The sequence below is a fragment of the Hyperolius riggenbachi genome, chromosome 7 (assembly GCF_040937935.1).
Source record: "Hyperolius riggenbachi isolate aHypRig1 chromosome 7, aHypRig1.pri, whole genome shotgun sequence".
Taxonomy (NCBI): Eukaryota; Metazoa; Chordata; class Amphibia; order Anura; family Hyperoliidae; genus Hyperolius; species Hyperolius riggenbachi.
This window is the reverse complement of record NC_090652.1, coordinates 224,262,314-224,288,553: the sequence shown is the minus strand read 5'-3', so window position 1 is coordinate 224,288,553 and position 26,240 is coordinate 224,262,314. Positions and strand designations below refer to the sequence as shown.

At 42.7% G+C, this 26,240-nt stretch overlaps 2 protein-coding genes across 7 annotated transcripts in view; one reads left to right on the top strand and one right to left on the bottom strand.

Moving 5' to 3' along the window:
* PRMT2 (protein arginine methyltransferase 2) overlaps positions 1–26,240 on the bottom strand; it is a 486,423-nt gene that overhangs the window by 336,045 nt on the left and 124,138 nt on the right. The gene's annotated exons all lie outside the window — the stretch shown is intronic.
* Positions 1–26,240, top strand: part of DIP2A (disco interacting protein 2 homolog A) — a 160,416-nt gene that overhangs the window by 72,231 nt on the left and 61,945 nt on the right. For 4 of the 6 annotated variants that reach the window (XM_068245310.1, XM_068245308.1, XM_068245307.1 and 1 more), the window contains exons 2-8: positions 16,185–16,256; positions 20,795–20,914; positions 21,913–22,032; positions 22,259–22,501; positions 22,961–23,089; positions 23,176–23,295; positions 23,395–23,592. In XM_068245310.1, the coding sequence (XP_068101411.1) occupies positions 16,185–16,256; positions 20,795–20,914; positions 21,913–22,032; positions 22,259–22,501; positions 22,961–23,089; positions 23,176–23,295; positions 23,395–23,592 (1,002 nt within the window). Of the gene's footprint in view, positions 1–7,892; positions 8,078–16,184; positions 16,257–20,794; positions 20,915–21,912; positions 22,033–22,258; positions 22,502–22,960; positions 23,090–23,175; positions 23,296–23,394; positions 23,593–26,240 lie in introns of those variants that run through there. The other 2 variants (XM_068245311.1, XM_068245309.1) reach the window with 2 other exon arrangements.

The following is a 26,240-nucleotide window of genomic DNA, read 5'->3' as shown; positions in this document are numbered from 1 at the left end:
GGTATGTATAAAATCTTTTTCTTTTTTCACCCCCCCCCCCCCCCCCCCTGTTCCTCTCTGGTTCCCTTTAAGAAATCCCACTAATTTTAGCTTTACCAGGTGCTGATCCTCTGAGGGCCGCCATTTATTAATTTGAGTAAATGGTTGCTTACATTGGTTGTTATGGATTTAATACACATTGTTACTAGTGAGTTACTATGCGGCTATTGGGGGCAGTAAGGCACAGCACAAAGCAGCTGTGAGCATACATGTATATTGTTAGTGAGGAGGGTGCAACCAAGCATCTCAGAAATCAAATTTTGTCTAAGCGTGGCCAGAGCAGCCGCTTTGGTGGTGATCTTATTGTCAACAGTCAGATTGTATATGGTCACATTGAACAATTCTCTTCTTAGGTTTGTATCTATTGTTATATTAAAGCTACATACATTTTAGCAGGGAACAAACATCACCTGGAACTGTTTTTCAGCATCACTTTGGGTTTACCTCTGACCAGTGTACACATGAGCACCAACTTTAACCAAGGATTGAACTATATCCCAATCAGTAGCCAATACCGTTTCCCACAAGAAAACTTAACCTTTTCTCAAATAGAACAGGAGGAAGGGGGGGGGGGGGGGGGGGGGGGGGGTGTCTGTGTGGCTGACACTGTGGTGAAACCCCTCCCACAGTGTGATGTCATGACCATGGTCCTGACAATTTGCGGTCTGTGAACCTCATTGCATTGTGGGAAATAACATATTTTTCATACTGCCAAGCATGCAATATCTACCTCTGTGCAGAGAAGTCTCTGTAATGAACATTCCTTACAGATTACCCGGCAGAACTAAATATGTCACTACCTGTGATACATTGCAGAATGTAAATCTAGATGAGGAAAAATGTTATAATTGGCAAATACTGACAATATAATCTGTAAATAAATATTATAAAATATAAGCAATTTTATTAGTTATTTTCACTACTTTTCCTCTTTAAAGAGAGAACAGAAAGAGCAGTGCTTCTGCATGATATACAACAGTGATGGCTAAATAGGATTTAGTTAGGCAGAAATGTTACCCCCCAATGACTAATTTACAGAACCTCATTAGCAGCAAGTGCAAGAAAATGTCAGTACAGTATGTGCTGGTAAATACAGCACACTAACGATTTCTCTTTTATATTGTAGTTTACCACTATTACATCATCCTAGTGTGCGTTTTTGTAATAAACAGTCTGTCTCTCCTGTGGCCAACAATCCTCTGTCTGCAGTATATATAGCCTGTGAGAATAGGGATTGTGCTGTATATATAACAGCCCTTTTCCCTGTCTCAGCATCTCTGCAGCTTGGCTGTGTCACTTTGCAGCACGCCTGTTAAAGCATGACAAGCCTGTTTCATTGACTATAAAACATAAGCACCACGATAATCCTCTACCGTTGTTTCAGCTGCCTGGTATCTTGGCATCTTTAAATGCGGTCGAAAGGGAGCATAGAACGTATCTTTCTGACTAGAGATAATAGGCTGATGGCTGGTTCACATGGGTGTCTGAGTGCAGCCGACGCTGCGGCTTGTTTAGCTGATGCCAAATGCTTTTCTGCAAGTGAGCAGAAAAGCATTTGGCTACGTTCGGTGGCGCTTTCCATCGTTTGGTCGTCGTGTTGCGTTTTGACCCCTGGAGGGGGACACTGAACTGCTGAACATAGCCGATCCTAGTCGAAGCAAGTAGCCTTTAGAACAAGATGAGACTGGATCTACCATGGCGTTGTTAGAAAAAAACACTTCCACATATGGATGAAAGCAGTAGTGGATCATTTTAAGCGTCGTTTTCGTAGCCCTCTAAAAAAAGGCGCGATTACCACCCCCAAGTGTCCATCTGAGCCGGCCCTTATTAATTATTTAGTGTAAACCATAGCAACCACTGAGAAGTGAAATAAAGAGCACCTGTGTTCCTTTCAAACTTTTTTTTTTTTTTTTTTTTTTTCCCCTTCACTTGATTGAATGTGTGAATTAGAACTACAGTTGTAATAATACAACATGTGCAAATTCAGAACTCACACCCAGACAGGTTATTATTCAGGACTTATTTAAACAGCAATCGTAAGAACCTTTTTTTTTTCTATGTTGTGTCATGTCTTTACATACATCATTAAATCAGCTTTAAAATTAACACATGTTCAGTTTCACTATAATTCTTTAATCAGATTAGTCCCAATCTGTGAAGTATCCCTGAAATTAAAGGTGCTTACACACCTTTGATGGATTTCACCTGTCGGTAATCAGGACCTGATCCCCTTGGGCGACATCGCTGGGCCAGGCTGCAAACAGGCGTCAGCTATGTAGCTGACGATGAGCTGTGTTGCTATGTGGGGGGGGGGGCGGGGGGGGGGGGGGGGGGGAGTTGGAGGCACGACAAGCAGTGGGCGGGAGAGCGGTGAGAGCAATAGCATCAGCGGGAGGTCAGGGTCGCTGGGGGTAAGTAAAGTAGATCCGCTGGGCAGATCACTTGCGGGTTGAGGGTCAGGTGCTTCCGTACTCATGCCTGATTATCGCCTTCGGCAGTCGTTATCGGTCACCTCAGCTGAATTAAGTCAGGTGTCTGAATGGGCCTTAAAGAGAACCTGTAACAAAAAAAAGATCCCCTGGGGGGTACTCACCTCGGTAGGGGGAAACCTCAGATCCCAAAGAGGATTCCCCCTCCGCTGTAGCTACGGGCAATCCAGCGCTGGCTCCCCTGCAGCCTCCGGCAATCCAGGCTCAACAAGCCTGACAAGCTAAATTTATTTACCTTCCCTGGCTCCAGCGGGGGCGCTGTTGCGGCTCTCAGCACGGAGATAGGCAGTAATAGCCGATCTCCGTCGGGTCCGCTCTACTACGTAGATGCAGGAGACTTGCGCCTGCGCAGTAGAGCGGCCCAACAGCGATCGGCTATTTCCGCCTATCTCCAAGCGGAGAGCCGATACTACGCCTGCGCTGGAGCCGAAAAGGTAAATATTTACATTCCTGCCGTTCGGAGGGCCAGAGCAAGGCCGCCGTGGAACACAGGAGGATGGGGGAAGCCTCGATAGGATCCAGAGGCTTCCATCAACCCGAGGTGAGTACCCCCCAGGGGAACTTTTTGTTACAGGTTTTCTTTAAAGGGAACCTAAACTGAGATTGATATGGGTTTTTTCCTCTTAAAATAATACCGGTTGCCTGACTCTCCTGGTGATCCTGTGTCTCTAGTACTTTTAGCCACAGCCCCTCAACAAGCATGCAGATCAGGTGCTCTGACTGAAGCAAGACTGGATTAGCTGCATGCTTGTTTCAGGTGTGAGATTCAACCACTACAGCCAAAGAGATCAGCAGGACTGCCAAGCAAATGGTATTGTTTAAAAGGAAACATCCATATCCCTCTCAGTTTAGGTTCCCTTTAAAGAGCTGTATTTTGTTAATTAGACTTTGCTCCAAATATGAAAAATTTAAACCTGTGTAAATAGTTTCTGTGCTACGAAAGCTTTTTTAAGTTTGAAGAAAAACTGGTACTTTTTCCATTAGCCGGGTGCATCCGGCAGGTGGCGCTAATTACATTAAAAGCTCACATTAACACAAAACACACACGTAAACAAAAACTGCTCGCTTCTCTCCTATAGAATACTGGCAGCCCGGGGACGACCACGACGACATGCGTGTCCCCCCAGAGTCGTTCGTCGCCTGCTTGTTTTATTGCAACAAACGGCTCTGGGGGGACACGAGTGTGTCCCCCCCCAGGGCTGCCAGTGTTCTATAGTAGAGAGGGCAAGGGGTGAAGGGGGGGAGGAGAGTGAGACACGAAGCCGGCGGCTTGATCTGTTACATTGCCGCCGGCTTATTTGTCATTTAATTAACTCACTTTTTTAATATACATTTGGCCGCAGCGAGCTGGCCACTTCAAACACTATAACATTCGTCAACATTAACATTTTAAGTGACATCAAGTATTCATGTAATTAGCGCCACCTGCCGGATGCGCCTGGCTAACGGAAAAGTACCAAAAAACTGACCTGAGACACAGGGAGGCTACCAAGTTTATTATGTTTTAAACAATACCAGTTGCCTGGCATCCTGCTGATCTTTCCCGCATTAGTAGCGCCTGAATCACACACCTGAAACAAGCATGTGGCAAATTCAGTCAAACTTAAAGCACACACAAATTCAGAGGGATATGAAGGCTGGCATATTTACTGGTATTTCCTTTTAAACAATACACATTACCTGGCTGTCTTGCTGATCCTCTGCCTGGTACACATGAGATTTTCTGGAAGATTTACTGCCAGATCAATTATTTCCAACATGTCCAATCTGATTTCCGATCTATTTTCCGTTCCTTCTATGGAAATTCAATCGGAAATGATGGAAATAATCTGGCAGTAAATCTGCCAGAAAATCTCATTGTGTGTACGTAGCATTATGCCTGTTGCGCACCATGCAATTTCTCACCAGATAGATGGTCCAGTAGAAATATTCCGATAGGTCTGATCTGGTTTCCAATAGTTTTTCTGATCAATTTTGTATAGAAGTGATCAGAAAATCGATCAGAAAAATTATTGGAAATCAGATCGGACCTGTCAAAAATGATCTACTGGACCATCTATCTTGCGAGAAATTGCATGGTTTGCAACATGCATAATACTTCTAACCATGGACCACAAACAAGCATGCAGATTAGGTGCTTTGACTGTATTAGCTGCATGCTCGTTTCAGGTGGGTGATTCAGACACTACTGCAGCCAAAGAGATCAGCAGAATTGCCATCAATATCAGCCTCCATACCCCCCTCACTTCAGGTTCCCTTTATGTCAAACATTTGCTCTGCATGCTTATTCATGGTCTATGGCTAAAAATATAAGAGGAAGAGGAGCAGCAGGACAGCCAGGCAATTGGTATTGTTTAAAAGGAAATAAATATCGCCGCCTCCATATCCCTCTCAGGTCAGTTGTCCTTTAAATCTGCTTTTATTATAAAACAGTGTGTATTGCGTTTAAGTTGCTACACAACTAGTTTTGCAGTCTTATATATTGCATATGAATCTACAGCCATTTATGAATTTTAACATTCACTTGTTTGCAAGCATGGCAACAACACATGGCAGAACAGCCCCCAGTTCCCATCTTCCTGAATTAATTCACCGAACAGGAAGTAAAATTTAACATCCCAGCGCTAATGTAGATTTTAAAGTGGGTGTTTCACATAAATTTATATCATTCTTTTGGAATCGGCTAAACTGTTCATTAGCAAACATTCATTTATCACTTCCTTATTGGTTGTTGTGGGCAAAGGGGAAATGTCGGTGCACATTTCCATCAGTAAATCATCAGTCACCCTTTATCTTATTCTTTATTTTGTTCAGCTACTCCTTGGTTTCTTGCTCTTTGACCGAATGTGTCATCTGGTTTTAAGCTTCCTGGTAAATTATTATGCCCAGTTCCCATACAGCATGCAAGTCAGTGGTGATCCCTTGTCTGCCCTCCAGTATGGCCTTTGCAACCCCCATGACCATGATAAAGTGCAGCTCAGGTTCAGTTTTACTACAGTACAATTTTTGGGCACCTCTAAAGTAATGTCATACAAATACAAGCAAATCCGTAAAGAAAGTGATGTTGTGCTTATTTCCTGTGTACAATTTTCCAGAAGTAAATTCAAAACTAAATAGGGCAGCATACAGCTGCCACCATGGTGGGACTGGGACAGATTCTTGCTGATTTTGCGGAGGTTGCCATCTCAGTTGCCTCTATTCACACAAAACCAGGAGGCTTTTAGCTTGAAGTGGATAGACGCCATTCCTGAGCATCCATCACTAGACCTGAGACTGATCATATGGTGGCCAAGTGTCTCATGAAACCAAGTGGTTTCAGAGTTTTCATATGTGACCCAAAGATTCCTACAACAGCTGACCACTTTGAAATCTGAGAGAAACTAGCCACTGTAAGCAGGTAGCAGCAACGTTTACATTTTTATATTGAAAAACTAAATATTTTTTACAAATATTTTATAATTGCTGAACTAAGGATTGGAAGCCCAATAACAAAAAACATTTTTATTTTATTCTAGATTTGAGTAATTTGGAAGAGGATTATACAATTGTGCGGCTTTTCTTCTCTCCCCATTAGAGAGACCTCCCTCTCACTTCCTGTCGCTGAGACCTCTATGGAAATTTGTGGCTTTAATATGAAAACAGATGGTCTTCAAGATCAGAAAATGAAGATCAATAAACATAAGTCAGGGAAACTGTTCCCCAGGCTACTAAAAATGTTTTACATTTTACTGTTCGTGTCACTCGGAATGGACAGGAAATTATAAAACTTAGTTGGGCACACAAGACAGCAGTAAAAATCCAGTAAAAGGTACTAATGGCTCTTCCACACCGAAAACCACAATTGTGGTGCACTGCAACCACAATTTTCATGTAATTTCAAGCGTGTGTTTTGCAAAGATTTTGTGGTGCGGTTGGTGGGCAGGTTTGCGTTTCCGGACTTGGAAAAAAAAGCCACAGGATGTTTTTTCAAAAGGGAAGTCGCATAGCACTGCATTTGCCATGTGATATTCATGCGTTCCCATTCATTTAACTCACTTGCAAATGCAGGCAAACTGCAGCATTGTGACTGGGCCAAATATGGGTTGGACCACTCTATACAGGGCACCGTGATTACGATGTTAATCACGGTGCCCTTGCCATTGGTAAAACAATCACATTGAAGTGCAATCAGTGTGGACAGACAAGACCGCCTTTCCACACTATCTACAACTAAAATATCTCTTTTTGGAACTGAACTTGCCGGTTTCTTTTCTCTTCGGTATATAGTAGTTGTCTAAGTGTAAAATGATCTATTATCCCATGAAGCATTAGTAGTTTCCTCTATACTACCCTCTGCAAGGATTTCTGTTGGACAGGGTAATGGACACATTTTTTAGGAAGACAACGCTTAGACTGCATATTAGCTTCTCTCCCATTACAAGGAAATAAGTATTAGTGTTTGAGGTAATCTCAAGTCCTTACCATTATACTATACCCTGCGTAGACCAGAGTCCTCCTCATAATTACATTACGGCTATTATCCAGATTTGCCTCTGCTTAATTAAATGTTGAGGAAGGCATGCTGCGGTGATTAATAAAGTTCCCTATTAATCTTAAGGCAAGGAAAGCATGTCAGGCCTAGGAGTCAGCAGCTCTTTATGAGCGCCAGTGACTGGTTAAGTAGGATGTGGAAATACACAGCAGAGCCTTCCACCGGTTGTTTGGACCTTTGACTCATGACTATGGGCTTTTGTTCAACTCGGCACCTCTGGGCACAATATGGGGGAGGTTGGATGTCCAGAGCACAGTGCTGGTGCTTTGTGTTTTTGGCCGGTTGAACGTCCGGTCAAATGGATGGATTCTGCCCTTTCCCATGAATGGCAGTGGTATTCTGTGTTCTTGGAATGCCTTATTATTCCTATGAAAGGAGATGCCTGTGGATGAATAGATAGCAATAGCTGTAGTCATTGTGTGCCTGAGAGAAGTCACTGATGTGGTTTTGCTGCCTATAAAATGTCCCTAGGAAATGTGTACAGACAGCCACCTTAGCTGCAGTCACAGTCATCAGTGGAAGTGTAGATATACTTGTACTTAAACCCTGTTGTTATGTGAATGCCCATATCTCGCTATCAGTGGTTTTGATGACTTTAGTTTTCAGACTGCTGATAGCACAGTCTGTGTATTCCTTTTTTTTTTTTTTTTTTTTTAGAAAGACTGATATCTGTCTTTATCTAGGGGGAGCAGCTGTTTTCCTGCTGTCTCTATGTGCTTGTGGGACAGAGAGAGTAGGGACCAGGGGTGATGCAAATGATGGGTTAATCTTCAGCTATGGGGTGGAGAGATTCTCCCTCGCTATTCTATTCAAAGAGGAACAAAGGGATGCGAACAGTGCAATGAGGACAGCATTCCGTATAGCACTGCTGATCAAACTGGATTTGGACTAGTTCTGAATGTCTTCACCAGTCGTGGAGCTCTGACTTTCTCTTGTGCATTTGGATTGTTAGGAACCTGTGTAGACAGATGCCACTGACAGGAAGTTAGGTGTGCAACGCTCTCTGAGGATAGTGGAGGTGAGTACAGCACATATACAGAGTGCTGGAGGGGTGCAGTAATCTGCTAGCTGTATAGAACTTTGGGCCTCGTATTCATGTCCACGTCAACTTGCTGTTGAACAATAGCTCATATTAGATATTACAAATAGACAATTTTATTTGGCCTTTGGGACCTTAGAGAACCTAATGCCTAGAGCATTTACAGGTATTAGAAATAATTCTGTCTCTTCTTTTCTGATTGCAATGGCAATAGGTGTAAACCACCAGTTAAAAGGAAGGTTTATATAACTCTGTATTATGTTTATGTTGTGAGGTTGTGAACTGTGTTTAGTGTTGCAGTTTTATTGTCCTGGAATCCTTTGTTGTAAAGGCGTATTTTCATTGCTGCTGAAATGTGTCTTCTGATCTTTCTTTTATAAAAACATACAGGGCTTATTTTCTTAGCTGTATTATTGGTTGTTTGTAGACAAAAGACTAACAAAGGCAGCATCGCAATATTGCCTCAGAACAAATGTCAATTCCCAGGAGAGATTTGGCAAATAGCATATATTTGAAAATCAAAGCCTGGTCTTAATAATATCTTAAGAAAATAATAAAATACACAGATTTGCATTTACTCATGTCTATATAATCTCATATTTATTTTACAAAACAAAAATATTAGGCTGTGGCTGACGATAAGTAGATTCACAGAGTGCTGTTAAATACTTCCGTGGTTGTATACACCTTTAAAAAAAAATATATTTTTAGATTTTTATTATGTACTTTTTTTATTTGTCTTCAGATTATATATATATATATAATATTTTTTACATTTGTTACTTCTGTTTATTTTGATGTAATAAACGCTATACTGTGTTCTTTTGCAAAGCGGCAAGTTTATTTGTAATGACTAAGAATATTGTGTGATAACTAGTAGCAAACAGCTAAGGTGGGCATACATTCCTCAGTGGCCTTCAGACGATCAGTCTGTCTGATTGAATCTGATCAGAGAGGGATCTGTTATCTGCTCACACACTGCACACCCATTTCAAATAGACTTCAGCATAAGATCCATAGAGTCTCCGCCTGCCAGGCCCCCATTCCCCCATGTCCCCATGTAGTGTGCCCCCCCCCCCCCCCCCCCCATGTACTGTGTGCGTGGTGAGTGTGAAAGCAGGTCACCTATTTCTAGTGTCTTCTCTCCATTGCCAGGAGGCATCTGTACCCCATGACCCCATCTCATGCACGTGATGGGTCTCAGGGGCCCCTGGTGGTGGTGATGGAGAGTAGATGCTAGAGGAGGTGCGGGGCGGATCAGTGACCTGCTTCCACACTCACTATAAAACGGGATGGGCACATATGTGGTGGGGGGAGACTCGCGTGAGATCTTTCCATCATGCCATATCGTTAGTCTCGATTGAAATGATCGATTGGGAGGCCATGTTGCGGCATAAGTTTGCCAGATTCTATCATTATGATTGAATTGCCGTGTGTTGATGCTAATCAAGTAATGTACTTGCACATTTAGAAACACTCTACATGGGTTTGATTTTTCGGTACTTATCCGTTAGCCGGGCGCATCCAGCAGGTGGCGCTAATTACTATTCCCCCTCCAGGCCGACATGGATAGTAGGGAAAGATGCAACTCTGGTGGAGTTTTGTCGCCACCTAGAGGATGCGCCCGGCTAACGGATAAGTACCGATTTTTCTAAACGGTTTTAAAAGATATTGCTATTGATAATTGCACCTCTTTACAATGCACTAATCTGGCCATTGTCTCATTTTAGGCAATCCACTGTGCTTTTCAATGTTGAATATCAAGTGAATCTTGTATATCTGTTTTATTAGTGAGTTTTTGCACATATCCAGATCACAACTTCTGTTGGCCTCTACAGAAACAATTGGATGGTCTTTTTGTCATGCACTTTGGTCCATGTCTAATCAGATTTTTGTTTGTTTTTCTAACTATTGTGTATCATATCCTCCCTATCTTGTATAGCAGATCCCTTTCCCTCTGTGGCATTTTCCTATTCAGATCTTTCTCCCCCTCTTCACTGCCGAGCATCAGCTGATGTGCAGGCCCCTCCCACTGACTTGCTGTCATGCATTAGTATCTGGACTTGATTCTCCCCTCACACCCCTCATCCGCTCACAGTTTCCTTGTATCACAGAACCACATTCCTCCCATAGGAGCGCTGATCACTCTAGGTGTGTCCGCTGGAAATAGCTGAGATTTTAAAAGAATCTACTGTGAATTACACAATAACTTTCTCAAAAATGTGACAAATGTGATCATTCCAGATCAGCTGATAATGCGTTGACAAGTTAATACTGCTTGTATCAATTAACCAAAAGAATAGCTACATTTGTATTGACTGCATTTTTGGTACTGTGCCTTGTTCCTCTAAGGCAGAAAAGCAGTTACAATGGGAGTTATGGAGACCAAGTACTTTCCACTTGACCCACCCTAGGATTCTATTGTTATAAGGATATGTTTTGTGTAGGGGTTCTGGTAAGTGAAAGGCTCGGTTCACACTACAAAATGTGATTACAATCGCTAAGCGCTTAGTGACTGCGATTTTGCAATGCAATTTTTAATGGAATTTACATTTCCTTAAGCCGAATGCAGCAAGATTTCAATTTTCAGAAAATGAAACCGCTGCTGTGAGAACACCCTCCTAGCGCTTGCGCTTTGCCAATCGCTAGCGATCGGCAAGCGCAGCCCAATTGCCCCCAGTGTGAACCAGCCCATTTTCCAAGATCTATGTAGTTCCAGAGCTTTTTTAAAAGATCATTGACTAGTTGATGGTGAATAAATCACGGTTTCTAATCAGGAGCCCAGTCAAAGGCCACCTGTTGTACTACAGCTTGCAGTCTTCTGCGAGACATTCTGTGCCTCTGCTTTTGTACTCAGAACAGCAACCTACTGTCATCCAAACTGCAGCAGTTCCTCCTACGGAGTACAACGTTTAGCTGCAGAAACTTTAGCACTCTGATTACTTAAAGGAAACCCAAAGTGAGAGGGATACGGAGGCTGATAGGTTTATTTCCTTTTAAATAATGCACATTGTCTTGCTGCCTCTAATACTGTAAATCATAATCTGACAAGATTAGCTGCATGCTTGTTTCAGGTGTGTGACTTCAGCAGGACGGCCAGGCAACTGGTATTGTTTAACAGGAAATAAATATGGCGGCCTCCATAGGTCTCACACCTCAGGTTCCTTTTAAACCCCATGCGTGTATGTCTGTGTGGGGGTTCGGATTAAGTTTAACCACTCTGCGACCGCCTAGTGCCGATCGGCGGCTGCAGAGTGGCACCCCCAGGACTGCCTAATGCCGTTTGGCGGCAAGTCCTGGGGGCGGAGATTAGCAGGGAACACTAGCACTCATGTGCAATTGTTTCATGCCGAGACATGGAGTGGAGCTCTGTGTTCAGCCTGCCAGGTGCGATCGTTGCTGACAGGCTGTAAAAGAGGGAAAAAAGCTGGTATTTCTTTGTACAGCGCTGCAAGCCACTGAATACCTACATGTGCTGAAGTTCATCAGTGCAGTTAGCTTTTCACTGTACATGAAGACTGGTGTGTGCAATGGCTTGTGTGATGTGTGTTGTTTAGCTTTTACTTTCTGATTAATAAAACATGTTCTCTGAATTAGGAATGCATTTAGCAGCAGTGAGGTCTAGATAGCTGTTTCAGTGCAGTACAAATAGCATATGCCTGTTTGGTTTTGTAACTGTAAGCTGGTCTATTAATGTAATGCCAGTAGCAAAGATTTGCCCAGAGTGTATTCTTCAGAGAGTGTATGCTAGAAGGGGCTGCTCCATATGGCTTAATGCACTTGTTTTAGTGTTTTCATATGTGTTTTGGCACAGTGCAGTTTGGGAGCCAGCCTGTTTTGCTGACAGGCGTATGTTTGCACTGGCACAGGCTTTAAACAAATCCTATGGCAGTGTTCTTACAGAAAGTTTGAAGCTTGTCCTTTCTATCCATGGGACTCTGTTCAGACACAGCTGCTTATCTCCAGTTGGAAGCATCCTCCTAGAATCCTATTACAGGGTTTACTTTGAGTGTTCACCCTTATGCAGAGTATCAGGCGATAAGCTGCCTGGTAATAAAGAGATTTTCAGTGCATTAAATTTGCCTCCCATTGGGCTGGTCTGTGGCTAGAAGATTTCTGCTGTTTACAGTTAATGTCACACTGCCTGATATGACCTTATGGCGTGCTGATGGGATTTCCTTGCTGTCATTGTAAGCTGAACTAATCACAGTTCTGTTTATTAGGTGTACATAGACATATCTGTCTGATAGCTGTTCATTAGGGGCTGATGCTGTGTCTGTTGGTTTCTTCATCCTATGCAAATGTCACCTGGCTAAGCTGTTTTAATACTGCTATTATCCAGTGAGTGGTCCATGTATGTCCATTCAGCACTAGTATTGTATGGGTAACTAAAACCGCTCCCAATTTTGTCATGTGTTGTAATTTTTAATGTCATTCTATAAATTCAAATTTTGTTCATAATTTAAAGGGAACCCAAAGCAATACGTTTATGGAGGCTGCCATATGTATTTCCTCTTAAAGAAAACCTGTAACGAAGAAAAGCTACCCTGGGGGGTACTCACCTCGGGTGGGGGAATCCTCTGGATCCTATCGAGGCTTCCCCCGTCCTCCTGTGTCCCGCGGCGGCGGCGAAAATGCTCCTGGAATGGCGGGGATGTAAATATTTACCTTCCCAGCTCCAGCGCAGGCGCAGTATCTGCTCTCCGCTTGGAGATAGGCAGAAATAGCCGATCGCTGTCGGGATCTCTACTGCGCAGGTGCAAGTCTCCTGCGCCTGCTTAGTAGAGCAGACCCGACAGAGATCGGCTATTTCCGCCCATCCACAGAGTGATCAGTCACATGTTCACAGGTGCTTGGTAGATTTCCACATAAATCAGAATGTAATGCAGGGAATACACGGCACGTTTTTGTACCGTGTATGGAGCCAGCGGCTTGATGCCCGCTCGTCCCTGCGGCTGCCCGGATCGATTCCCGTTCGGGTATCGAGCGGGGAATCGATCCATGTGGTGATCGGACCTGTCGGAAATGATCAATCGAGCCATCAGCGGCTCGGTTGATAAAAAAAAAACGACCCGTGTATGCCCAGCACTCAGTCCTTAGGGAGATCAGATGACAGATACCGGAGCCGCTCGATCCTGTCAGTCCCGGCCAGCGACTAAACAGGAGAGACTAAGACGTACTGGCAAGATGATGTTGGCAGCAGTGTCGGGCAGACTGGCCCGGCTCCGGCAGGGATGGTGCGGCGCGTCAATAGAATACGTAGCCCGCGATGATCCCGGATCTCTGATGCACTCCAGCGTGTGAGTGCGACACACCTCCTTCCTCGATGATGCTCGTGAGGCCATGGAAGGTTAGCCAATAGCTGACACGTTTCGGATGGGCCGCCTCTTTTTCTCAAAGCTGGCTGTGGGTTGGAGGGTTCCTTCTTTTAAAGGGACTGTGATGTCACACTGTATTATTCAAAGGCAAATAGCTCTAGATCTTTATTCAATCCCAGCGGGACAAGAGTATTGTGATTGTAAATCCAGTAGGTCTCGTGCCTAGACATTTCAAGTATATAGTCACCTCCTCTCCATGTTTTCTTCACTATCTCGATCAGGCAGAATCTAGTTCCCCTTAGTGAACAATTGTGCTGCGGTTTGTAGTGTTCCGAAAGTGGATGTTTTTTATTTCCCTTCAGTATATTGGTACAGTGTTCACCTAATCGCTCTTTGAGGGGGCGCTTTTTCCTGCCCACATACTGCTTGTAACAGGGGCATATAATGACATAAATGACACCCTTAGTGTTGCAATTCATAACATCAACTTTTATCAGCAGTGGATGTGATCTCACTCATCCATCCAATTGTCATACCAATTTCCCTACACATCCTACAAAAACCACCATTCTTAAAATACCCTGAACTGCTTTTAGCAGTCGGTGCTATAATGCTGCCTATATTCTTAGTTTTTTTTAATAGGATTCCTGGATTCTCTGGTGGTATAGTGGTTAGTAGGCAATCCTCTTTCAGTACTTCCCAGTGTTTACCTACAATCTTCTTCAATTTCATAGCCTGTGAGGAGTAATTTTGGATCATCTTTGGATACTCATCAAATTTACTATCATCCTGTGACTTTTCTTCCAGTACGTGTTCTCTCATAGTGCACTTGGTAAGATCCCTGGCACTGGCAATGTTAGTAGAGGAGTTACACTTTTCTTCAAATCTTGCTTGCATCTTATTGGCTTCCTCTTCAAATCTGACATCCTAGCGCAGTTCCAAAGGAACTGACCCTGTGGTATGTCAGAGAGCCACTTTAGATGATGACCGCTATCTATGTTTATGCCGAATGTTTTTTTTTTTTTTTTTAAAGAGTAATGAAAATGTATTTATATATTGTTTGCAGGCAGGGCAATATTTTGAGGGGTACGTATGTTTTTTTTTTTTTTTTTTTTTATAAAGACATTTAGAGAATGTGTGGGAAGGGTTAAATATTACACATTGACCAATGAAATTGGTCAGGAAGATGATGATTCTGCTGAGAATGCAGCACAGGCAACAATTAGTTAATTTCTTAGCAGTAGAGGGGGGAAGTAGATGGGGTCAGGCAATCTCCATTTTGGGGAGTAAGAGATGTTCACTAGACTCCCAGCACTTGCCAGTTTTGTTAAGCTGATATCAATTAAATCATTTTTAAAGTACAGTACATGGGTAGGAGCCCAGGCACTGTCCCATTGTGTACCACAGGCTGCCTGTGCTACAGACTGCAATCTTCTAAGAGGGACGTAGTCTGTGCCTTCCTCTTTGCAGTCTGAACAGTGTAATTATGCAGTCTGAGCATGAGCAGCAGCTACAGGCTAATTAAATATCCTTGGACATAATAAATCTACCAGTACTTACAGATGCTAAATTTTCAAGTGTCACTGAAGACCAATGTTCATGACCACCTTGTGTGAAAATCTAGTGTCTGAAGAGCTCTCAAGACATGGTTTAGCGAACCATTATGATAGATCACTTGATGACAAATGAGAATGTTAGTTTTATTATTGTTATTGATTTATAAAGTGCCAACATTTTCCGTGGTGCTGTACAAAGTAAGAAACTGACATGGATACAAAGTAATACAGACAATGGTATACACCAATACCCATATACAAAATACTGAGTTGGTACAAAATACAGAATTGGTAGCTACAGTGACTAAATGAATAAATGTTTAACAAATTCCAAGACACAAGAAGGTGAGAGCACTGCCCTTGTGAGCTTACAATATAAAGGATTGTCTTAACCTTGTAAGTGATATTAGCTTGTTCTCCCCCTTCCTGTACCATAAAAGACTAAGCAGTGTGACTGTACAGCAGTCATCCCTAAAACTGCTACGATCAGCAATGTTCATTCATCTTTAGGTATGGCTTACATGCTTGTTTTAGTTACTCTAAGGACATTCACTCTATTGACAGACAGCTCTGCATACTTGAACATAGCCCAGCTTGTATTGTGTATGGGGGGGGGGGGGTGGAGTAGTTTAATGGAACTCTATTAAACCAAGTGTTCTAAAATGACAATGTACAAAAAATATCTAAGTAGCTGTGTAAACCTTTTCCTACTTTTCATGTTAAATATCAGAGGTAAAAGCTGTAATTCATTTTGTGTAGATTTTAGCTACGTTTGGAATGTCTCATTTGCATAGGTGAATCTCTGCAGTCTGACATGCTAAGAACAGTGTAATATTGAAGCAGAGTTACATTAAAAGCCTGTCAGGTGTCATGTTTCACACACACAATTACAAATATTTATGTTGCACATTAGATACATTTCCTCTGCTACCTGTGAGAGAAAGCTCTGCCGGTCTCTGACTGAGCTCTCTATACACACACAGAGTTAACAGGTGCACCTTGAGGGAATTCCCCTCTCCCCTCATGGCTCAGTCTGCCATCAGAATTGCCTTCAGAAAAGTGTGAAAGGAATTAGATAACAGTAAACAAAGAGATAGGAATTCAAACGTATACAGTAGTACTTAGCAGCACTTCCCAAACATCTCTCATCTCAAATGTATAAAAACATGTTAATCAATAGTGTTACTTTAAAAGTGTATTTTGACTTTTCAGGAGACATCACTCAGAAAGGTTATGAGAAGAAGAGGGCTAAGCTTCTGGCTCGTTACATCCCACTCATTCAAGGTAAGCTCTTAAAAATCATCAATGAGTTCAGTACAGCGATGGGTGTTGTGATTCTCTGTGAACAAGAGTGCATGTATAGTAGAGACTCTTAACAGTAAAAATAACAGGTTTGTGCAGCTTTCTAGGCTTAAAGGAAACTTGAAGTGAGAGGCGTATTGACTACACCATTATTGAATTCATCTTTAAAATATTACTTGCCTGGCAGAATCACTTTTTTATAGCTTTTTAACTGACCAAAAAGAACTATGAAAGTCAGGGGCTCTTTAGGGTTCTTTGCTGGCTGCAAGTTTGCCTCAAAGAACTGATGCTAAAAAGTCCGCATGACAGATGGGGAATTCAACATTTTAAGGCAAAAATGCAGGTGCACCCTCCTCCACACTTCAGGTTTTCTTTACTTTTGCGTGGTGCTCAGGACAATTTAGGGCCTTTTCACACGGGCAACTGCCGGCGTTCGGGGGACATCATTTACTGCCGGGATCAACAGACACCCACATTGAGATGAATGGGGGTGTTCATCTCAATGCATTTATGATTGTTGCCAGGAATTGTGTGGATGTCATGGTCTATCAAAATTTTCCAGATGCTGCATGTGGTGTCCCATGGTGGTTGCGTTGACTGGTTCTGCGCCCCCCCCCCCCCCCCCATGGGTCTCAAAACTTGACAGAGTGATGGGGGCCAATAACAAATGCTTTTCTGCTTGGTTGCAGAAAAGCGTTAAAGGGAAGGCCGGAGGTGTTTAAAAAAAAAAAAAAATCTACTTACATGGTACTTCCTCCAGCCCCTTGCAGCCGTCCTGTGCCATCGCCGCTGCTCCGCTCCCTGCTAGTGGCCCAGGGTGCCCTCCGGTGCAAGATGTCTACTGCGCTCCAGCGTGCAGCTCACGGAGTCGCACTGATGTCATCCAGACTGTACTGCGCATGTGCAGTGGTCCTGAGCCTGCGCAGTACTGCCCGGATGATGTCAGTGCAAATCCATGAGCCGCACACTGGAGCGCAGTAAGATGCTGACCTGGCGAGGTCGGCATCTGCACCAGAGGGGACCAGGAGCCACCAAAGCTGCGGCAAGGGCATAGGACTGCTGCCAGGGGCTGGAGGAAGCCCCAGGTAAGTAGATTTTTGATTTTTATACACTTTGGACCTTCCCTTTTAAGCATTGGCTAAATGAGACGCCGGCAGAAGCCCATGTGAACCGTCCCTAACGCTTATGTTGCCAACTAACCCATGTATTAGTAATAGAATACCCATACGCACTGTTATGCATTCACTTCTGTTATAATACTCAGAAAGGAAATGAAACTATAACAAATAGTGTAAGTTGATTATTTCTTCACCAATACCATTTTATTATGGAGCAAAATCTCTAAAGCCCCGTACACATACTAGAATGGTCGTCAGAGAGGGATCAGGACTCAATCCCTTGATCAACAGTAAGGGGCAGAGGCTACAGATGTGTTCTGTTGCTATGCAGGGGGAGGGTGACAGAGCTGCGCAGTAAGGAGATCATATCAGGCGGGTTAAGTGGGGAGAACCATGCCTTCGGCAAGTGCTCGGCTGATTACTAGCGGAGGAACTGAGGGAGGTCTGCAGCTGCTCCCACGGCGGTGTGTCCAAAGCTTACGTTATCAGCCTATGGTATGCTCCGTAATGATATTAAGTAGTGGGTTTGTATGAATAGAAGGTAAAGGATGATCACACCATTGGTTGATGAATATTCTTTTACACATATGAAAGATTTTGATAGGCTGCCTCCTTGTAGTAAAGGACTATTATAAATTCTTATTCTAGTTGGCCCTTTTTATCTGAGTGTGTTATAACATACACTGAGCATATTTGGTTATGTTATGAGGTAGGGATCCTACATCTTTTTGCTTAACCCACAAAATGGTTCAGAGTGGATCTAGGATGTGTCTACAGTACTGCTCAGTTTTGTTTTCCAGGCCATTCTGTGTGTTTTACTTGCTGAGTGAGCTGTTCCTGCTGGGCTCTAATCCCTGGCCTAGTGTACTGGAGCCAAACTAAGCAGAACTTTCTCCCGTTCCCTAATGTAATCCCAGCCAGATAAGCAGAGCCTGCTCTTCTCAGTATGGAAAAATCAAGTGATTTTAGGGAAGCAGCTCACTTTGGCTCTGGTAATATTTATCATCCAGCTCAAAACCTGTTTATGCCACTAAGATTAATTGATTTGGACTTATTGTTTTGTGAGTACATGATCCACCCATACTGAACTCTGATTACATCTGTGGGTAGAGATTGGTGGGTGTTTCACTTGCAGGCTTTTTACTTCTCTCTGGGATTTCAGCAACAATTCAGCCCAATGTTCCAACTACAACTCTCTTAAAGGAAACCTGAGGTGAAAATAAACTGATGAGATAAACAATTCTATATTTCCTCCTACTCCCAAAAATGACTTTATTGTAGATATCCCACAGTTTTATTTTATGTTTAAACATGTAAAAACTAGATTTAATCTTTTATTGTCTCTGCTCAATGACACAGTCTTTCAAGTGTCCCAAAGCTTAAAGAGAACCGAGGTGGCATATCGTAATCCTAATAGGACCCAGAGGCATGTCGTGTGCCCAATGACATTCCTCTGGGTCATTGTATCGCTGCTGCCAGCCCCCCCCCCCCCCTGCATTCTTCTGTCCCTCCTTAAAACATTGCCAGGCTAGCGACAATCTGCTTGTTGCTAGCCTGCTTTACTTATGTGAGGCGGTCAATCAGCCTCCACCGCATTGCCCCCTCAATAAGATGCTCCGACCGCTGCTCTCTGCCTCTGTTAGCTTCCTCCAATAGGAAGCCGAGCCATGACCCAGGAAGTACTTCCTGGGTCATGGCTCGGCTTCCTATTGGAGGAAGCTAACAGGTGGAGAGCGGCACAGGGAGCATCTTATCGAGGGGGCAATGCGAAGGAGGCTGATCGACAGCCTCACATAAAGCAGGCTAGCGACAAGCAGATTGTCGCTAGCCTGGCGATCTTTTAAGGGGGGACAGCAGAATGCAGGGGGGGCTGGCAGCAGTGATACAATGACCCAGAGGAATGTCATTGGGCACACGACATGCCTCTGGGTCCTATTAGGATTACGATATGCCACCTTGGGTTCTCTTTAAAATATATGTACTATTGACCATTTTGTATCTATCCCTTGCACTCAGAAGCTGTTACCTGCCAAGAAAAAATGTTATGGCTGTAACCTTTTATCAGGGTGGATTATAGTCTAACCAGGTCCCAACTGGATAGAAACTGGCACTTGCATTCCTTAATGCTCTTTCAGGTAGAAAATGAACATAGCCTAGGTATTACTATGCTTGGCACTGTAAATACAAGTCTATCTCATCATGTCATGTCACCTCGGGTACACTTTAAAGTAGACTTCTATGAATCAATTTCTGAATCGTTAAAGTGTGTGTGTGTGTGTGTGTGTGTGTGTGTGTGTGTGTGTGTGTGTGTGTGTGCCAAGATCTTCTATTCTGGCTGGACCAGCATACTCCGAGGCTAAAGTGTAGTGGCTGGATAGTGTACTGGTTAAGGGTTCCGCCTTTGACATGGGAGACCAGGGTTCGAATCCTGGCTAGGTCAAGTACCTATTCAGTAAGGAGTTCAAGGCAAGACTCCCTAACACTGCAGGGTGGCCTCCTGAGCGCGTCCCAGTGGCTGCAGCTCTTGAGCGCTTTGAGTCCGACAGGAGAAAAGCGCTATACAAATGTTCGGATTATTATTATTATTATTATTATTATTATTAAAGTCAGTTTGGACCACACCCTCCGCCCATAGGACTTTTCTCTTTGGGAGGGTAATTTTCAACCCTATCCAGTATCCCACATATGGGGGTAGCATATTTGATTTGAGATGCAAGGATTTACTCTTCTGAGGGGGTAGATGGGTGACGGAACAGCCGGTGGCCATCATGTCTACTGGGAGGAGAGGGAAATATCTTGCACTTTATGGGATGTTTAGGTGAGGAAGGAAGAATTGGAAAATTACATTTGTTTAGTTCTTCAAATTTAGCTTTAAGAGAGGCATCACTCCTGCTGCATTCTCTGTATGGCAAATAATTATGTGGAAGAAACTGGGGATTTTCTGAGCGAGTGAAATTTTATAAGATGCAGGTGATTTAATCTAATGTACTCTAGATATAAATATTCACAGCTGACCTGCCTATAATTTGTCACAAGCTTTTACAATGTAGTCAGAAATTGGAGGTACCACACAATGATTTTAGTAGTGTGTTTGACTGAAGAGCCTAACCTTTTAGCCCACACCCAAGAATCCCCCCATGCATTATCATAGGTGAGTACATTTGGGATAGACCTTGTAAATGGCACAGGATCGATGTAGGTCTGGTACCATTTATTTATTATATATGTATATTAATTATTCTACCATTTTAATTTTTTTGTATGCTTTACATTTTTTTCTGGATAACAAAAGCATGGGACACCGCAGGATAGAGCTGAAAATATCTTGCCGTTTCAGCATTATGGATGATCATCTTGCATTCTGTACATTTTTGACATGTACAATGCTTTTTTTCCATTTAGGGGTAGATCCTTCTTTACAAACAGAAGCCAAACTCTTAGGATCATCACAAATTACAACTACCGCCAACAAGCAGCAGAGGTCTCGTTCCACCAGTTCAAGGGATGAGCGATTTCGATCTGGTTAGTTCTTACATGAAAGATCTCACAGTTTGGAGGGTTGTAGAATTAGGTCATTATGTAAAAGTGAGTGAAAACTTAAAAAACACAGAGCCTGATTTACTGAGGTGTCATTGGGCAGGAAATAATTGGAGGTTCAAAGTGATCCTGTTAACGTGTCTGATTAGTATAAAGAAAACTGTTAGGTAGCAAGGCCTTGCAATCTTAGGGCTGGTTCACACTGGCTTCTGCTGAGCTTCTGCTCAGCGTCTCGTCTAAACACCGTTTGTTTTTTTCAAGAATGTCAGCATTTAACGGCTATGCTTTTAATGGCTTTTGACGGCTTTTGATGGCTTTCAGGAGAGTGTTGCATTTTCTGGGCTTTTGGTGGCTTTTGCAGGAAGTATAGGGAAAAGCTGGGCTTTTATGGGCTTTCAGTGGCTTTTGCTGGCTTTCAAACGCCTTTTAGAAGCTGAATTTTGCTTTTGAGATGAGATAACACACTGGGATCAACTGCCAGGCTTTCCTGAAAGCCTGCAAAAGCTTGTACTAAACACTCCCATTCACTTGCATGGGACGGCAGTAGATCCCTAAAAACGTTACTTTTAATACCCTACGTTTTAATGCCAACAAATTGTCTGTGTGAATCAGCCCTTAAATTGCCCAAAATCTAAAACGATCCAGCTAAAGGTTACAACCTCTTGCTACATTATGGTTATCTTTAAACAATTCAGGCAAGTCTTTGAAAACCCCCTGTGTGAGCTCCAGTCCAAGGATCCCTTATTAAGTCACTCCCATCGTTTACATGAAGGGAACACTGCAGTCTCCATGGGCTCAAATCCCCAAATCTGCTGGACTTGTTGGTTAATACTTGTTACATTCATGTTTTTAGTAGGTTATCTTTGTTCCAGTAGGTTAATGTTAACCTTAGTAAAAACAAATGTTCAATATTTCACTTTCTCTTTGGCTCCTTATGAAGTTTTTAAATATGTTCCCTAAAACCTCCTTATCTACTCTTGTAGATGTTCACACAGAAGCAGTGCAAGCAGCTTTGGCCAAATACAAGGAGAGAAAAATGCCCATGCCCTCTAAAAGGCGCTCTGGTGTTGTCCAACCCTCTGTAGAGACGTACACCCCACCAGGTAAATATTTTCATATCCTATTTATATGACTGACCATAGTTACTTGTCAGGTCTTCATCTGTTATGCTGTTGCATTGCTTTATTAATGTAGTTTGTCTGTCACATATTCCGTAAATGTTTCTCCCTTTGTAGTGGACTGTCTGTTGTTGATTTATTTAAACCTTGATGTTTTAACCATTATCCAACAAGCACTGTTATTCAGCTGTCATGATTATTTTACTCACAGACACCTCGTCAGCTTCGGAGGATGAGGGCTCATTGCTTCGTCAGGGACGCATCGCATCCACTCCGCTTCAAGGTCATTCCAGCGTAGAGCCCTGGATTAGCAGAGTAACCCAGGGCTCCTCCACCTCATCATCAGCATCTTCCACCTCATCCCACCCAGGAGCCAAGCCTGCTGTCCCCAACAGCTGCCCTGTCATCGCAGCTGCCACCATGCTGGCAGACCTCATGGCACATGCCCAGATAGGTTAGTATCAGGGCATGTGCTGCCGATGGGTTATGGTACAGGTTAGCATTAAAATTCTGCCCGCCAGGCTGATGGCGGATTGTCAGACTAGCAGTTGGTACATGTCATGGCACAGTGTAAGGAATCTGACTTTATACGAAGGTTAGTGACATTGATTTATCTTTTTGCTGTATGTCAAGGCTGTATCGCCGTTTTTGGGGTTTAACCATCATGATGGATTTATTTATTCTCATAAACTTGGGACACTTTAAAATTAATAAATACAAGTAAAAGTTAGTATTTCTTAAATGATTGCTATAGCCAACATTAGCAGTTTTCTGTTGTACATCTTGTAATATAATAAATCAGCCTCAATGTGTCATGGCAGTAACCAAGACTAGGGGGTTTTAGCATTGGGTGACTTCATAAGGTTTTAGACTATGTTCAGTACCATGTCATGTTCTTCATCCTGATAACCAGAGAGTGTTTCTGCGCCACCTGACGTGACCACTGGACTCCTAGGAAACTCTCATCATGAGCGTCCACAGGTGGCATCTGTTCGTGGTGTGCCACGAGGGTTCAACAGCAGCATATTAGAAACCGCAGATGGTGCGTTAGTATTAATAGATGCTTTGAGTAGACATGCCAACCTGAGATGTGCACAGTGGACCAACCTTTTGTTTCATCTCTTGCAGGTGTGCCAGTCAACAGCAGAGTGTCTTCTAAAATTCAACAGCTTCTCAATACACTAAAAAGGCCGAAACGGCCACCTCTCAGGGAGTTCTTTGTGGATGATTTTGAAGAGCTCCTAGAAGGTATCTGTGAAGAATAAAAATTATTTTATTATAATTATTGCAATTGGAACTCCTGTATTTAAGAACTGTCATACTATATTGTTCTGTTTCCTTATGCAGTCCAGCAACCTGACCCCAACCAACCAAAAGCTGAAGGAACAGAGATGGCACTACTGAAAGGAGAACCCATGGGTGTGGTGTCTAATTGGCCTCCGTCACTTTTGACTGCTCTTCATCGCTGGGGGACTACCCAACCCAAAGCCCCATGTCTTACTGCCTTAGACACCACCGGGAAAGCAATCTATACCTTGACCTATGGTAGGAAGCTTGTTTAGTTTTCCGGGCGTTTTTGTTTTTGTTTTTTTCTCTGGACTTTAGTCTCTGGAGAATGATTGGCTGCTGGATCTATATGTATGAAAAGATGGTCTTTGATAGCTTTATGGGCTTCTGTATGTAAGACTCATTGTTTACCATGAAAGGGAAATACTAGAAAGACAAGGCAGATGTCCTTTCTTCAAAAATATTCATATAGCGAGTGCAATTTTTAGATAAAAAAAAGAAGCTGATTTTGGCATGGTACAAGTCATTGAGAACATTTTTCACAGGAGATTGGAGATATGTGTTGAAGTACAGAGAGGCCTGGAGTATGAGGGATGAAGCATTTGGGGGTCTAATGTATAATGAAGGATGAGGTGGAGAAAGGAATGAAGTGTGTGGATACAGGAGAGGAAGAGAGAGTTCTTTACATCAAAAGAAACATTAGCTACTGCTTGATTGCAGCAAGCTCTAGCCATTCCCCATGCTAACTGAATGTGTGGCACCATGTTAATGAAGGTCCTGAAATCTAATTTGTACAGAAACTGGGAACCTACTGTACAGGAGGATGTTGAGTAGGAAATAGGTGAGAGCCTTTGAGGACAAATACAGAGATGTTAATAGTGTTTAGACAGAGTTACTTATTTTATGTGAGGCAGGTAAGTACCATTCCCCTACTTCACTGTGTTATAAACTATAATGAGACAAGAGACTCAGGGATATGGTATAATGACTAAGGCCCAGAGGATGAAGTTGGAGACATAGGGTGCAGATGAATGAGGTAAGAGACATGGCATCCAGGCAGGTCCGAGATGTAATTACATCAGAGAAGATTAAGTAAGGCATGAGGCTATGTAATGTATAGAGAGAGGATAGCAATGTAGTATAAAATGAGATCTGAGCTAAAGAAACATGATGATGTATATAATACATGAGCACCTGAGAATGCAGTAAGGCATGAATTTCTGAAATGTATTGAAGCATGAGTTATATGCAGTATCTGAGGCACAGACAATGCTGATAAATACCGAAGAATGAGGCACAAAGCGGCATAAAGAATTAAAGAGACAAGTGCAGGATAGCAGAGATGACGTACACTGAGGGTTTTAGCATAAAGTACAGACGAGGATGAAGTATGATGGGGTATGAGGCACAAATTGGAGGAGGTATAATGTGCAGTGTGGATTGACTCCTGGTTAGGTCTGAGGCACAAAGACTCATGATATAAGGTTAAGCTACCGTGGCATGAGACACACATAGTACTGAGATATATTGTAAGTTTGGGTACAGATTAGATTGGTATGCATGTGCACTTTTCTGTGCTTGAACAGTGCAGCAATCTGAGAAAGGTAATGTAGAGAAATGGAACCTCCCCATAGAAGCAATAAATGCCATGCACCTGACTATACATTTGGAATAAACAGAAATAGTTCATCGTTTGAAGGTAAAATACAGGCGCTACTCCAACACAAATTGAAATCCACCAGCAGCTTAGGCTACCACATCCATAGCAGGTATTGTCAAAAAGTATATCAACAATACCTCAGCGCTTGGTGTAAACAACGTTATCTGCAGTCACCACACAGTGCTCAAATAATATGCAAGTGAGCGCCACCCAGATAAACAGAATCCAAGGTTACTTTCAAGATAAAATGGTAACCAATTTATTTCCAAAAGTTTCAAATAAAACAGTATATAATAGCTTACATCGCTGGTCCTTGCGACAGGGACCCTTAAGATGTGTTGCGCATATCGTGTATTAAAATACACTACGGATCAAAAAGGCTTGCAAAATACAAATGCACAGTCTCCAGTTCCTGACCAGTTTCCGCTCTCCGCCGTCATCGGAGGATCTTGATCCACAGTCGTCAGAGGATCTTGATCCATAGTGTATTTTAAAACCCGATCTGTGCAACACATCTTAAGGATCCCTGTCGCAAGGGCCCGCAATGTAAGTTATTGTATACTGTTTTATTTGACACTTTTGGAAAAACATTAGTTACTGTTTTATCTTGAAAGTAAACTTGGTTTCTGTTTATTTATCTGGGTGGCGGTCACCTGCATATTATTTGAGCACTGTGTGGTGACTGCAGATACAGTTGTTTACACCAAGCGCTGAGAGATGGTTAATCGCTTCTTCTCTGCACATCTCCTCTTACTTGGCCACACATGGGCCAATATTGAATTGGTTAGACAAATTATAATGCCGATCGGCTGCTTAGTATAGACCCCAATAGCAGCATTCACATTCAGTCAAAAATCGATTTAAAAACTGTTTGTACAGCTGTTTTACTCACACAAAACTATTTACAAGCGTTATTAAATTTATTATTACATTTTATTGGTCGATAGAGTGGTAGGGAAGAGGTAATTTTTTTCCCCTATCAAATCGATTCCATTCATCTGGCTCTGCAGTGCAGTAAGCAGTTGCTTTTGTCTGATCAGTGGTATCTGTACTTGGCTCATATTGACTGGCTGTGTTTACTTAGCATACCTTGCATGCAAATGCTTGGGCACCCTTGGCTATATTGCATACTGAGTTAATTTTGTGTGTGAAAAGTAGTAACTTCTGTAGAAAACCGTTTCTTTAAAAAAGTTTATAAATGTGAATGCACAGTTACTTTTTATTTTTCGAAGTTTAAGTACAGAAA